Source organism: Pelobates fuscus, chromosome 6 (assembly GCF_036172605.1).
Source record: "Pelobates fuscus isolate aPelFus1 chromosome 6, aPelFus1.pri, whole genome shotgun sequence".
In the NCBI taxonomy this organism is placed as follows: Eukaryota; Metazoa; Chordata; class Amphibia; order Anura; family Pelobatidae; genus Pelobates; species Pelobates fuscus.
Window position 1 is genome coordinate 204,701,458 of NC_086322.1, and position 15,922 is coordinate 204,717,379.

Consider the following 15,922-nt stretch of genomic DNA (forward strand, 5'->3'; position numbering starts at 1 on the left):
CCCCACACCCCAGCACATTTACACACACACACTGCATACACTGACACAACACACACACTGCATACACTGACACAACACACACACACACACTGCATACACTGACACAACACACACACACATACACTGCATACACTGACACAACACACACACACTGCATACACTGACACAACACACACTGCATACACTGACACAACACACACACACACACACACTGCATACACTGACACAACACACACACACACTGCATACACTGACACAACACACACACACACACACACACACTGCATACACTGACACAACACACACACACACACTGCATACACTGACACAACACACACACACACACTGCATACACTGACACAACACACACACATACTGCATACACTGACACAACACACACACATACTGCATACACTGACACAACACACACACACTGCATACACTGACACAACACACACACACACACTGCATACACTGACACAACACACACACACATGCATACACTGACACAACACACACATGCATACACTGACACAACACACACACACACACACTGCATACACTGACACAACACAAACACACACACTGCATACACTGACACAACACACACACACACACACCGCATACACTGACACAACACACACACACACTGCATACACTGACACAACACACACACACTGCATACACTGACACAACACAAACACACACTGCATACACTGACACAACACACACACACACACTGCATACACTGACACAACACACACACACACACACTGCATACACTGACAACACACACACACACACTACATACACTGACACAGCACACACACTGCATACACTGACACAACACACACACACACTACATACACTGACACAGCACACACACACTACATACACTGACAACACACACACATTGCATACACTGACACAACACACACACACACACACACACACATTGCATACACTGACACAACACACACACACACTGCATACACTGACACAACACACACACACTACATACACTGACACAGCACACACACTGCATACACTGACGCAACACACACACTATATACAATAACACAACACACACACTCTGCATACACTGACACAACACATTCTGCATACACTAACACAACACACACTGCATGCACTAACACAACACACACTCTGCATACACTGACACAAAACACTATGCATACACTGACACAAAACACTATGCATACACCAACACAACACACTATGCATACACCAACACAACACACTCTGCATACACCAACACACTCTGCATACACCAACACAACACACTCTGCATACACTGACACAACACACACTGCATACACTAATACAACACACACTGCATACACTAACACACACACTGCATACACTAACACAACATACATACTGCATACACTAACACAACATACATACTGCATACACTAACACAACAAACACACTGCATACACTAATACAATACACACACTGCATTCACTAATACAACATGCACTCTGCATACACTACACACTAACACACTCACTGCATCCACTATACTGACACACACTCTGCATTCGCTACACATTAACACACTCTTCATTCACTATACTAACACACACTCTGCATCCGCTACACACTAACACACTCTCTGCATTCACTACACTAACACAAACTCTGTATCCGCTACACACTAACACACTCTCTGCATTCACTACACATTAACACACTCTCTGCATTCACTACACATTAACACACTCTCTGCATTCACTACACTAACACACTTTCTGCATTCACTACACTAACACACTCTCTGCATTCGCTACACATTAACACACTCTCTGCATTCACTACACATTAACACTCTGCATCCGCTACACACTAACACACTCTCTGTATTCACTACACATTAACACACTCTCTGCATTCACTACACTAACACACTTTCTGCATTCACTACACTAACACACTCTCTGCATTCACTACGCATTAACACACTCTCTGCATTCACTACACATTAACACACTCTCTGCATTCACTACACATTAACACACACTCTGCATTCACTACAAATTTACACACACACTACATTCATTACAATGACACACTCTGCATTCACTACACCCTAACACACACTCTGCATTTATTACACACTAACACACACTCTGCATTCACTAAACTATGCACACACTCTGCATTCACTACACTAACATACACTCTGCATCAACTGTGCACACAGCATCCACTACACAAACATCCTGTATTCACAGTACACACACTACATCCACCACAAATTGAAACACTCTGCATTCACTATACACAGACACTGTGTCTAATACACACACTACATCCACTACAGACACTGCATCCACTAAACACATTTCATCTAGTACATACAAACACTACATTCACTACACAAACACACACTACATCACTGTATACACACTACATCCACTACTCAAACACTCTCTGCATTCACTACACATTAACACTCTGCATTCACTACACTAACACACACTCTGCATCCGCTACACACTAACACACCCTCTGCATTCACTACACATTAACACACACTCTGCATTCCCTACACATTAACACACACTCTGCATTCCCTACACATTAACACACACTCTGCATTCCCTACACATTAACACACACTCTGCATTCCCTACACATTAACACACACTCTGCATTCCCTACACATTAACACACACTCTGCATTCACTACACATTAACACACTCTGCATTCACTACACATTTACACACACTCTGCATTCACTGCACTAACACACACACTACATTCATTACACTGACACACTGCATTCACTACACACTAACACACACTCTGCATTCATTACACACTAACACACACTCTGCATTCACTAAACTATGCACACACTCTGGATTCACTATACTGACACACACTCTGCATTAACTGTACACACAGCATCCACTACACAAACATCCTGTATTCACAGTACACACACTACATCCACCACAAATTGAAACACTCTGCATTCACTATACACAGACACTGCGTGTAATACACACACTACATCCACTACAGACACTGCATCCACTAAACACATTTCATCTAGTACATACAAACACTACATCCACTACACAAACACACACTACATCACTGTACACACACTACATCCACTACTCAAACACACTCTGCGTTCACTATACACACTGCATCCGCTACACAAACACACACTCTGCATTCACTGCACAAACAGTATCTAATACACACAAACACTACATCCATTACACACATTCTAATTCACTTCCACTATACACACCACATTCAGTCCCGCATCATTGTCAGCAGACTAGGTAGGGCGTGGGCGGGCCCGGGAGGGAGGGGGCGGGGGAGGGGGGGCCCAGACCTTGTGCTTTGTCAGGGGCCCCAAAATTTCTGATGGCAGCCCTGGGCGCTTGTGTCTACTGCGGTTTCAAGAATCAGCGAGAAGCAGAAGGGCTGGGGTAGAGCTTAACAGCGCTGGATTTTTTAGGTGAAAACCGTAAAGGTACCTTCTGGCACCATAACAACTTAATTCCCATGAAGGTGGTATGGTAGCCTGAGTGTTAATTACAACTAAGCGGTCTTGTCTGATTCACTTAGCAATGTAAAAAGAGTTGTCAAACTCATTTAACCCCTTAAGGACCAAACTTCTGGAATAAAAGGGAATCATGACATGTCACACATGTCCTTAAGGGGTTAAAATTCTAATACCAGAATAGATTCTGATGGTCTCCCACTCACATCCTAATCTTTTCCCTGTCTATGTCAGCTGGTTAATAATATTGTTAGTTGAAATACTTTATTAAATACAGGCAGTAACACCCACATAGATTCCCTTTGTGCCATGGCACCTCACTCAGGTGGTCCAACATTGTTTCTCCTCACTTGACCCTGGCAAAGCGCGCTCCCGCCGCACAGCACTCCTACCACCTCCTCTATCCTCGCAGTAGCCGTGAGCGCGCCTAGCAGAGAGCCTTCTCAGCGCTGCGTGACGTCACCACGCGGGAGGGCGAGTGAGCTTAGTGGGCGGGGGGCCGTGAAGAGCTGCTAAAGCGCGCGGCGGAGAACACCTCACGGGACACGCAGGGAGAGAGAGCTCGCGATCTCACACGGCAGCGGGCGGTGACCGCCCTGTGCCCACCCCGCCCGAACAAGCGGACATTATAACGAAAGCCAAAGCAAATAAACCGTGTAAATATAGTGAAAACAAGTGGTGTCCGGCGGGCGGTAATATAGTGTAAAGAAGCCCTGTTTGCTGATAGGAGACAATAAACCGGGTGGATTAGGGGGAAAAACAAAAAAAACCCGCATGATCAATAAACGTCTGTCCCCCCCCAGCTTTGAGGAGGTGAAGAAGTTGAGGAGGGTGGGGCGGAGTGGGGGAAGGCCAGAGCAGAGGTTGGTGCGCTATTGAAGCAGTGCGTGTGTGTTGCGCCGTGCACGCGCCTGCGCGCTCACGCGCCCCTTGTACGCTTTAACGTTACTCTCTGTCTCCTCCCCCCCTCGCAGGTTAGCAGCTTTCGGAGGAGATTTCGCTGACGTCACAGCCCTCGCGAGATTCGACGAGAGCGCTGCTAGAACCCAGCAGCAAGCAGCGCAGTGTCCGTACAAGAAGGAGGAGGCCGGGGAAGACATGATGATGATGGAGCCGCCGTTACCGCCAGCACCCTCACAGGACCCGCAGCAGCAACCGCCGCCACCGAGCAGGACCCACGAAGAGGAGGAGGACGAGGCAGCAGAGGTAGTAGAGAAGATCCCGAGCCAGGTCACGAACGGGAGCCACGGGCCGAGCAGCGAAGCCCCGGCCGAGCTCAGCAAGTCTGCCCGCGGCCTGGTCAGGATGTGCGACCTGCTCCTCAAGAAGAAGCAACAGCGACAGCGGAGACACCAGGGCAGCGACGCCTCGCCCACCGGGGCCCTGCTCCCCCCGGGACACAGCTGCAGGCAGAAAAGGAGCCGGAGCAGCCGCACCGCCAGCAGCAGCGACACCGACAAGAGCAGCGAGAGTGGCGGCAGCAGCAGCAGCCAGGAGGAGGAGGAGGAGGAAGAGGTGTCCGAGGTGGGCAGTGTGTGTGTCTGGGTGTGACTGAGAGCCGATATGGGATGGGATGGGGGGGGTAGGCTAGGCTAAACTCACTAATGAGCTGTGGGCCCCTCCACAGATATTGAGGCAGTAAATGCCCTTACTGGCCTGAGGAGCTGCGTTAGCTAGGTAGGCCTTGACACTGGATCCTCATGGCAAGCCATGCATTTCCCTCACAGCCCTGGAAGTAGTAGAAACTTACAGCTAAACTTGTCCTTTAAGGCAGTTTCTTGGGGGCGCACATAGCTAGCCAGCCTGTGATGCATTGTACTGGGGGGAGAAAAAACTTTGTTGGCTTTATTTCCAACTAATCACTCTAAAAAAAACTACCTCCCCACCCCCATAGTAGGTTTGTTTGGCCCATTATCGCTTTAGCTGTGACAATTGTCAATGAAAATATTAAGTGTTGCAGCTTTTTTTTTTTTTTTTTCTAAAATGACCTGAATAATTAAATTCTCATACTGCATGTGCAGTATAGTAAAACTGCATAGTGTATACAAACAAAAATCAGAGGCCTTTGTAGCCATGGCTTTTTTTTTTTTTTAGTATTTTATATTTCTTAAATGTAGTGTGTTTTTTTTGTTTTTTTTAATACATGTCTACACAATTTCTTGCTATCAAAAGTATTTGCTTATATCTTCTTGAAAGGGTTAAGTTGTGTTGACACACAATTTTGTTTCTTTACACTCCAGTGGTTGATAACCCATAATCAAGCTTATAATAACATATATAACTCACAGAACAGTTAACTAGGGTGTAGGTAATCAGATAAACACTTGTTTAAAGAAAAAAATATAATACAATTTCAATGCCTTTTGTTTCTAGTAACATAAAATTCCCATTTAAAAAAAAAATATATATATATTATATAATGTGTTTTGGACAACATAGCTTGGCATTACATTCTGTAGTAGTAGAATAATAAACACACATATAAATGGCCTGCCATACAAGGAATTAGTTCATTTTTAATTAAAAATTACCTAGTTTTGTGCACCATGAAGTGTTTGGGTAGGGCTGCAACAAGTGCCTGAGTCACACAGTTTGTAGTAGCCAGCAGGGTTTTCTTGTGCTTTTTGCATACTTGATGTGGTGTTTTTTTTGTTTGTTTTTTTCATATTATACAGAATTTGGACACATCTGTTTTTGCTTTACATTTGTCTTAGTTGGTGGGTTCTACATTTACGAATGCCTTTACAAAAATAGTTAACTGGGAATAAGTTATATAGTTGTATTTTTCCAGGTATAGGTTCACTTTGTAAATTATTGGTATGTCAACCAATGTTGATATGCAAAGTACAGTGCATTTAACCCCCCCCCCCCCTTAAAGATTTGTCAACATTACCAAAATAAAAATGTCTTGTTCCACTTTCGTATGTCATGTACAGATACACATTATTTATGGGTTTTAAAATACAGGCAGTTTTTGCTCTTTTATAACTAGTACATTTATGCTGAAATGAGAGAGGAGAAATATAAAGTGTTTCAGATAGCTTTTGTGTATTTTATTGCAAATAGTGCAGCTAATGGAAATACAGCAAAACATATATTTTATCTTGGTTTTCGAGGTACCTCATTTGCATAGGTTTATAATTTTTTTCCATTTAATAATGTAATGCTACAGAATTGTGCAATTATAGAGGTCACAAAAACCTGAAACATGCATAGTAACTGCGTGTGTGTATACATCTCTCTATCTACGGTCAAGATTTCCATTAGTCCTATACGTGTGTACGCGTGTATGTATACACACACAATCACAGAAATGGAAAGAATATGTGCACCCACAAGTCTCGTATGTGTGTGTATATATAATATATATATTTTTTTTTATTTTTTTTTTTATTATTGCATGCCTCTGTTTTGGGCCTCCAAGTTTAAGAAAGGACCAAAAGAGTTCTGAAATGTTGACATACATATATCACGATTGGTGTGTAGAAATTCACCCCTGGTGAATGTGCTATGGACCCACCAAGCTTCCGCCCCCAATGCAAGCAAGGATTTAACTCTGATCATGCTAAAGTGGAAACCAGTTGAACCAGCAGACAGTTGTTATATATAGCGTCCATATATCATATTGTAAATGTATGTCTTAAGATCAATTTTTCCTCAAACTTTTTAAAAAGGCTTGTCTCTCATGACTATATTTCTTCTGACACACAAAGTATTGCACTTGGAAAGGTAGGGGTTCTTGTTTAGAGAACTCAGTATTGTTACTCATCTTCTGTCTCAGTGTAGTGCGTGCAATGTGTATGTGTAGTGGTTCTATGTTTTTTTTTTTTCTACCTCCTGCTTCTCTTTCTGCAAGGTTACAATTCATGGTGGTTCAGTAGGCTAAATGTTCTAATTGTCTCCAGCTGGTGTACACCCACAGTAATGGCTTCTTCCAGTCCTAGTGCTCAGTGATAATTCAGAGTGCAGTTTGCGGGTGGCTGTGTTTAAGCCCTTAAGGACCAAACTTCTGGAATAAAAGGGAATCTTGACCTGTCACACATGGCATGTGTCCTTAAGGGGTTAAAGGAGCACTATAGGGTCAGGAACACAAACATGTATTCCTGACCCTAAAGGGTTAAAACCACCACCATGCCCTCTTGCCTCCCTAAATATAGTAATATCTTACTTTTATTCAAGCCTGAAGCTGCAGACTTTGTCCTGGTTTCCTTTTGACCTGCCTGCTGACATCATCAGAAGTGGTAGCCTGATCCAATCACAATGTTTCCTCATAGGATTGGCTGAGACTGACAAAGAGGCAGATCAGGGACAGAACCAGCATTATTGAAACACAGCCCTGGCCAATCAGCATCTCCTCATAGAGATGAATTGATTCTCTATGAGGAAAGTTCAGTGTCTGTATGCAGAGGGAGGAGACACCAAATGTTTGGATGCATTTTAGGCAGCCATGACCCAGGAAGGATCTCTAACAGACATCTGAGGAGTGGCCAGTGAATTTATCACTAGGCTGTAATGTAAACACTGCATTTTCTCTGAAAAGACAGTGTTTACAGCAAAAAGCCTGAAGGTAATTATTCTACTTACCAGAACATATTCAATGAGCTGTAGTTGTTCTGGTGACTATAGTGTACCTTTAAGTCATTTAGTGAGCACCATTATTGCAAAAAGTGGTCTGCGCCTCCAGTTCATGCAGACAATACTCTCACTTTTGGCAGCATTGCAAGCGGACACGTGGAGACTTTAGTTATGAATATAGACTTTAGTATTTTAACATAGTGACTTATAATTTATGCCATACCTTGTGGAAGATGATCTATTATGGCAACTGATATGTTATTGCAATCCAATTACAATCCTGTCTTAAGTTTTACTTATCTTTTTTTTCCAGTGCAGTTGCGCCCTCTGCTCTTCTTATCTCTCTACCTCCCATGACAACACGGAGGAGGCATGGCCTCCAGTATGATGGTACAATCCGTGCTTATAGGGAGCATTGAGGACATGATGCACATGGTCTCCAAATGCATCCGAGCTTCTGATTCATTGCTTTCTTACGGGGGCTTTTGTATTTACTGTAGTGCCAGGAGTACATAGCTGTATTCCTAGCACGATCGCTCTCCCTGTCTCTCCCCTCCTTCGTGACCCACTTCTCCCCAGTAAATTAAGGGTTTACTTACCTGATCCCAGTGCACACTCATGCACATTCATGGCAAATGCTTCGCGCATTAGACCTCCCCATAGTAAAGCATTGAATCTGTAGGTTCTCATGCATAGTGTGAGGACATCCAGTGTCAGATACTGGACCAAAGGTCCGTTTTAAACCAGGAAGCCCTCTAGTGGCTGTCTGGTTGACTGCTACTAGAGGCTGACTTAGTGCTTCAATGTAAACTTTGCTGTTTCTTTAAAAAAAAATCTGGATGGGTGAATGAGTTTGTGCAAAGAAATGCAGAAATTTAAAGAATGAAAGCTATAATGTTGTTTATTTATTAGTAGGCAAACGTGTGACGTTATGACGTGCCTAGTGTGAAGAGCAAATTAAAAAAGAAAAGGAAAATGTAAAATCTACAAAAAGTTGTTGCCTCATCAGATTTTGAGGAGTTGAACTACAGCTGTGGTTTGATCTACATATCATGTAATTCCTTGCTGGGCAGCGGTTCATGGTATAAAATCATACACCAGAAGGAAACTCTTGCAATTGGTGACGCTCCCCATGCTTTATTTTTCTTCAACTCAATGGACTCCGTACGAAACTGCATTAAAGAAACCAGATGCTGCTGGGGACAGGGAGATCTGGTGCTGTAGAGCAAGCTTTGGTGTTAAACTGACAGTTTAATCCCTTCATTGAACTCTGGGTGCCACAACAACTTAATTTTTTGATTTTGGTTATGGTGCTATCACAGTTCCTTTACCTGTTAAAGGACCACTATAGAGCCCTGAGGGTGCCCCCTCCCGCCGGACTCTAAGGTGAGGAAGGGTTAAAATCTTACCTTTTTCCAGCGCCGGACTCCCTTTATATTGGGGAATCTCCTCCTTCTTCTGCAGTCATCGGCTAAATGCGCATGCGAGGCAAGAGCCACGCGCGCATTCAGCCAGTCTCATAGGAATGCATTCTCAATGCTTTCCTATGGACGGCAGCGTCTTCTCACTGTGAAAATCACAGTGAGAAGTGTGGAATCGCCTCTAGCGGCTGTCAATGAGACAGCCACTAGAGGTTGGATTAACCCATTTGTAAACAGAGCAGTTTCTCTGAAATTGCTATGTTTACAGCAGAAAGGGTAAATCCTAGAGGGACCTGGCACCCAGACCACTTTATTAAGCTGAAGTGGTCTGGGTGCCTATAGTGGTCCTTTAATGAAGGGAATGAACACTAAATTTCATTTTTGAAATATTTATTTTGAAAGTTGATCATCAGTGCTCCTTTTAATTTTGATCTACAAATCTATTAACCCCTTAAAGCCGTTGCGGCGGCATGGAACGCCGTAACGGCTTTGAGCCCCTGGAGGAGAGGTGTACTCACCTCCGCCGCGATCCTCTTCTGGGGGGCTGCCTGACAGCCCAGGCAGCCCCCCTCCGGCAAATGAGGCCCCCGGGGGCCATGTGATCGCTCTCAAAGAGCGATTACATGGCCCCCTATAGCTGGCTGTGGATCTGTAAAAATAAATTAAATATATATTTTATATATGTATATGTATGTAACATCATACAAAGTGTATTTTAATATTCATATAAGTATATATATATATTATCAAAATACACTTAGAATGACGTTACATATATATAATATGTATATATATTATATATAATAGATCTACATATATGTATATATACACTTATAAATAAAATATTGAAACTAAATTTAATATAAATTATATATGCATATGTAATTTCATTCTAACTGTATTTTGTTATTAATATATATATCGGTAACAAAATACACTTAGAATGAGATTACATATACATATATATATATATATATATAGGAAACATGGGGGGATGTGTATTTATTATATATATATATATATATATATATATATATATATATATATATATATATATATATATATATATATACATATATACACAAAAAAAGTCTTGCACTCCTACCAATAAAGATTTTAACCTGGTGCTTGGTTGCACAATAGATATAAAGCCAAAAAAGACCAGCACTCTCAGGATTTTCAAATAAATAGAAAAATATTACTTTACTCCGTAGTCAACGTTTCAGCACCTCTTGTGTGCTTTCATCAGGACAGCATACCATGCTGTCCTGATGAAAGCACACAAGAGGTGCTGAAACGTTGACTACGGAGTAAAGTAATATTTTTCTATTTATTTGAAAATCCTGAGAGTGCTGGTCTTTTTTGGCTATATATATATATATATATATATATATATATATATATATATATATATATATATATATATATATATATATATATATATATATATCTATATCTATATCGATAAATACATATAATTACATAAAAGAATAATTAGTATACACGTAGAATTTAAATATCTATAAATGCATATGTATTAAAATTCTACGTGTATATTTAAATAATCTTTTAACATAATTAGGTGATTTGATTAATTAAAATTTGATTGACATGCCTGACAACACAGGGAGAAAGTGCAGAGAATTTAATTCGCAAGCACTATATTTGACCCTGTAACTCTCCAAGACACCATAAAACCTGTACATAGGGGGTACTGTTTTACTTGGGAGACTTCGCTGAACTCAAATATTAGTGTTTCAAACTGGTAAATTGTATTACAACAATGATATTTTAAGTAAAAGTGAAGTTTTTCGCATTTTTTACAAACGAACGGCACTTTTATGGTCTATATTATTGTTGTAATATGTTTTACTGTTTTAAAACACTAACAGGTTTTATGGTGTTTTTGGAAAGTTAGAGAGTCACATATAATGCTTGCATTTCATTTTTTTCACATTGAAATTTGCCAGATTGGTTATGTTGCCTTTGAGAGCGTATGGTAGCCCAGGAATGAGAATTACCCCCATGATGGCATACCATTTGCAAAGTAGACAACCCGAGGTATTGCAAGTGGGGTATGTCCAGTCTTTCTTGGTAGCCACTTAGTCACAAACACTGGCCAAATATTAGTTTTTTGCTTTTTTCACACAAAAACAAATATGAACGCTAACTTTGGCCAGTGTTTGTGACTAAGTGGCTACTAAAAAAGACTAAACATACCCCACTTTCAATACCTTGGCTTGTCTACTTTTTCAAATGCTATGCCATTATGGGGGTAATTCTCATTCCTGGGCTACCCCACCGTCTCAAAGGTAACATTACTAATCTGGAAAATTTCTATTTGAAAATGGAATGTTCTATATTTGACCCTGTAACTTTCCAAAACACCATAAAACCTGTTAATGGGGGCTACTGTTGTACTCGTGAGACATCGCTGATTACAAATGTGTATTATGACATTCACAGTTAAAATGTCAGACGGAAATGCAAATTTAAAAAAACAAAACGTATTTTCTCACATTTTTTATTTTTTATTTTATTCATAATAAATTATGTTCCATATATGAATAGTTAATGATAAATTAAAGCCCTGTTTCTCCTGGACAAAATTATATATATTTGTTTTTTTTATCAGAACGTGCACTATTGACTCCGTCCTGAAGGGGTTAAGTGTAGTTTTGCACTCATCATGGCATGCTCCACTGGAACATCCAGTATTTTTTCAAAACTATTTTTATATTCACAATTGGTGATGATTGTCACAAAATAATTACTTGTATTTATAATATTTATCTGATTTTAAGAAAAACATTGTTTTCACTAAGCGTATATTTTGTGCAAACCCTGCTATTTTTTTCAGTTGCTTGTCTATGAAGGTAAAGCAGAGAATGTTCTCTTGGGAATGCTACATACACTGGTTATTTTAAAGGTATAGTTTAGGCACCATAACCTCATCTAAATTAAGTTATGGTGCCAGGAAGCCCCCAGGCATACTTTTACCACAAGGGGTTAAACTCCAAAGTTGCCGTCAGCGCTAATCTCTGCTCCCCCCTGGCAAAATCTGGCTTCTGAAATTTCAGTTTCAGGAAGAGTGAAGTGCTGTCGGGCAGGGGTGCCTTAACTGGCTTGGAAAAGGTATGTTTCTTTCTAAGCCAGTTTTATGAATAGGGAGTCACAGCTGGGACCCGGAGTGGACCCTTGATTTGCCCCATAGGCTACTAGCGAGCAGAGTATCTGTGTGCTGTGGAGTTATTGCTCCGTCTTTTACTTTGGACAGCCATTTCTTATCTCAATTTTCTCTGCAATTGTCACATTTACTGTGTACCATCCGATGACATAAGCTTGATGACAAGGGTTAGGGCATGTATGATCAGTTTCAAGTGTGTCTGTATGTGTTGTGATTGGGGATCTGCTATAAATCATATGTATGTGGGTATGAGTGATTGCCACATTAGAGTGTGAAGTGGCTTAAGGTGCATGAATGCACCTATGGCACTCACCTTTGAGTGCTCAGAGGCTTGCCCTTCAGGTCAGTTTTACAGTGCCTTACTTGGCATTGCCAAAAGGTCTCTACTTACATACACACTTACTTAAGAATGAGAGTTTAGACTTGCCTGTAATCCAGTGCCGGGCAAAGCTTCCAGAACTGATCTCCCTCTTCTGTCTGCTGTGTCTAGCTCGAACCAATTAAAGGCTTCTCAAGAGAAGCCTGTGATTTCACCATTTTGTGCACCCTGACTTGGCAAAGTGAGTGGAAGGGTTCTGCAATTAAAAAACAACACAATATAAGTAATGGAGGGAAGAGACGGCGAGCTTTCCTTTGCTCTGCCTTCAACGGAGATGATTAGTCTGTTGCCAGCGCGCTGACAGGTGTAAAATATGTACAGAATTTACATTTGGCAGTCCGGGACAGAGTTTGAAATAGGAGTGTTTTTGGAGTGATAAAACTTAGTGATATCTGTGAAAGCGCAGTTTATGTGAAAAATAGGACGGAAAAAACACACACATGAACACTAACTTTGGCCTGGGTTTGTGACCAGGTGGCTACAAAAAAAATAAACTGGACATACCCCATTTTGAATACCCTAGGTTGTCTGCTTTTGCAAATGGTATGTCATGATGGGCGTAGTTCTCATTACTGGGCTATCAAAAATAACATAGGCCCAGCAAAGCAATGTGGCAAATTTCAATGTGTAAAATCTAAAATGGGCAAGCCATATATTTTTCCCCTGTAGCTTTCCAAAAAGCCGTTAAACATTTACGTGGGGGTCATTGTTGTACATGTGGGACATCACAGAATTCAAATATGTTTAAAAGGTAACAGTATTATGACATTCAAAGTTAAAATTTCATGTAGTACTTGGAAAATAAGAAACATTCTTAATTTCTCAGATTTTAGTCATATTAAATGGTTTCATATATTGCAATATTTCATATTTGATGTGAAATTAGTCATATTTTTCCTGCACAAAATGATTAATGTGGGTACACTTAATATAAATAGGTTAATTATGGTTGAACAAACATATAGCTTGAATTCTAGGTTTTGGTTTTGTTTTGGTCAGAACTGTCCTTTAAGGGAAACTCCAGTGCCAGGAAAACAATCCGTTTTCCTGGCACTGGAGGGTCCCTCTCCCTCCTACCCCCCAATCCCCGGTTACTGAAAACCCCTTCAGTCACTTACCTCAGGCAGCGACATGTCCCTCGTCGCTGCCTGCTCCTCCCCTGCCGCACCACCTTCTTCCTCCGGTGGGCGAGACTGATCCCGCCCACCGGCCGAGGAGTCCCAATGCGTATGCGCGGCAATGCTGCGCATGCGCATTGGCGCACCCCATAGGAAAGCATTGAAAATGAATTTCAGTGCTTCCCTATGGGGAATAGAGCGACGCTGGAGGTCCTCACACAGCGTGAGGACGTCCAGCGACGCTCTAGCACAGATAATCTGTGCTAGGGACCAGGAAGTTCACTCTAGTGGCTGTCTAGTAGACAGCCACTAGGGGAGGACTTAACCCTGCAAGGTAATTATTGCAGTTTATAAAAAAACTGCAATAATTACACTTGCAGGGTTAAGGGTAGTGGGAGTTGGCACCCAGACCACTCCAATGAGCAGAAGTGGTCTGGGTGCCTGGAGTGTCCCTTTAACTGTTTTAATAGAAGGTGCTAGAATTGCAGCCATATTAACTCTGTTCTTTAAAAAAATTGTATAATGCCATTTGTTATTGGAAATGTAATATTTTGTATACTTTTAACCATAGCAGTCTGTTTTTTTTGTTTTTTAAAATATATTCCCCTTTTCATTTTCTTCACATCTCTGCAAATATAAGCAAATGTCAGCCAACTTTCTTGTACAATAACCTAAATAAAAGCACTCTTACTGTGAGAAACAAGGCTCTCTGTTCAAACAAAGATTTAACAGGACTGTTCAGTCTTTACACAGATGTTTGAACCTCTGACTCATATGTCAGTGACCAAAATTGTGGCAACATTTTGGAAAATTGGGGTATCGAAAACCAAAATCCAATTTTAATTTTTTAATTTTTTTTGGTGCAGAATATAATAAATGCGACATTTAATTATCTAAAATTCCAAGACAAATGCTATTTGACTCCCAAACAAAGAAGGAAGAAATTAGATTGGGTTAAAAACCATCTGGTGTGATGAGACCAGAATATCAATAATTACTAGTGATGGAATTGGGTATGTTAGAAAAAGAATTGGAGAAGATATGCTGCTTGAATGCATTACAGCTGCTATAAAGCATCCAGTTAGTGTTATGATCCTTGTATGACAGCAAAAGGTGTGAGCAGATTTTGTGTTAATGTTACTAAATGTTAATAGCAAAAAAATATACCAGTGATATACTAGAGCCATAAAATGGCCAGGTCATGGCTCTGACCTGAATCCAATAGAACTTCTGTGGAGCTGATTAAAAGAAACATGTTAGACAGAAGCAACCAAGGAATAAAAGACAATTGATGAGAGTAATAATAACAAATTGGTAGCACATTTTAAAAATCTGATTATTTAAAACACTTGTTAGGCTTTGATTGCAGAAAAAGATCTCCCGAGTCCATACTAACTGAAATGGTTAGAATTTATTAAATGGGCTATACCATGGTTTTGTGTTTTAGAACTTTTTTAAAATGCTTTAAAAAGTATCTAGTATTACATCCTGGATTCATTTGTTTTATATGTAGATATATAATTTTATGGTATTCTAAAATAGACAGGTAAACTTGCAATTTACTGTATGTGTTTGCTTATAAGTCGACATTTTAAGCATAAAAAAAAAACCTCTCCCTAAAACTATAACTGTTGACTAATATGTCAAGCACAAAGTTGCTGATACATGGGCGAGAAGAAAATAAGGCATTG

The 15,922-nt window shown here is 40.7% G+C and overlaps 1 protein-coding gene across 1 annotated transcript in view; it reads left to right on the forward strand.

Annotated features, from left to right (window-relative positions):
• The first annotated feature begins 4,081 nt into the window (after positions 1-4,081).
• Positions 4,082-15,922, forward strand: part of ANKRD17 (ankyrin repeat domain 17) — a 97,007-nt gene continuing 85,166 nt past the window's right edge. The window contains exons 1-2 of the mRNA XM_063458664.1: positions 4,082-4,207; positions 4,526-5,075. Of these exons, the coding sequence (XP_063314734.1) occupies positions 4,650-5,075 (426 nt within the window). The 5' untranslated portion in view covers positions 4,082-4,207; positions 4,526-4,649. The remainder of the gene's footprint in view (positions 4,208-4,525; positions 5,076-15,922) is intronic.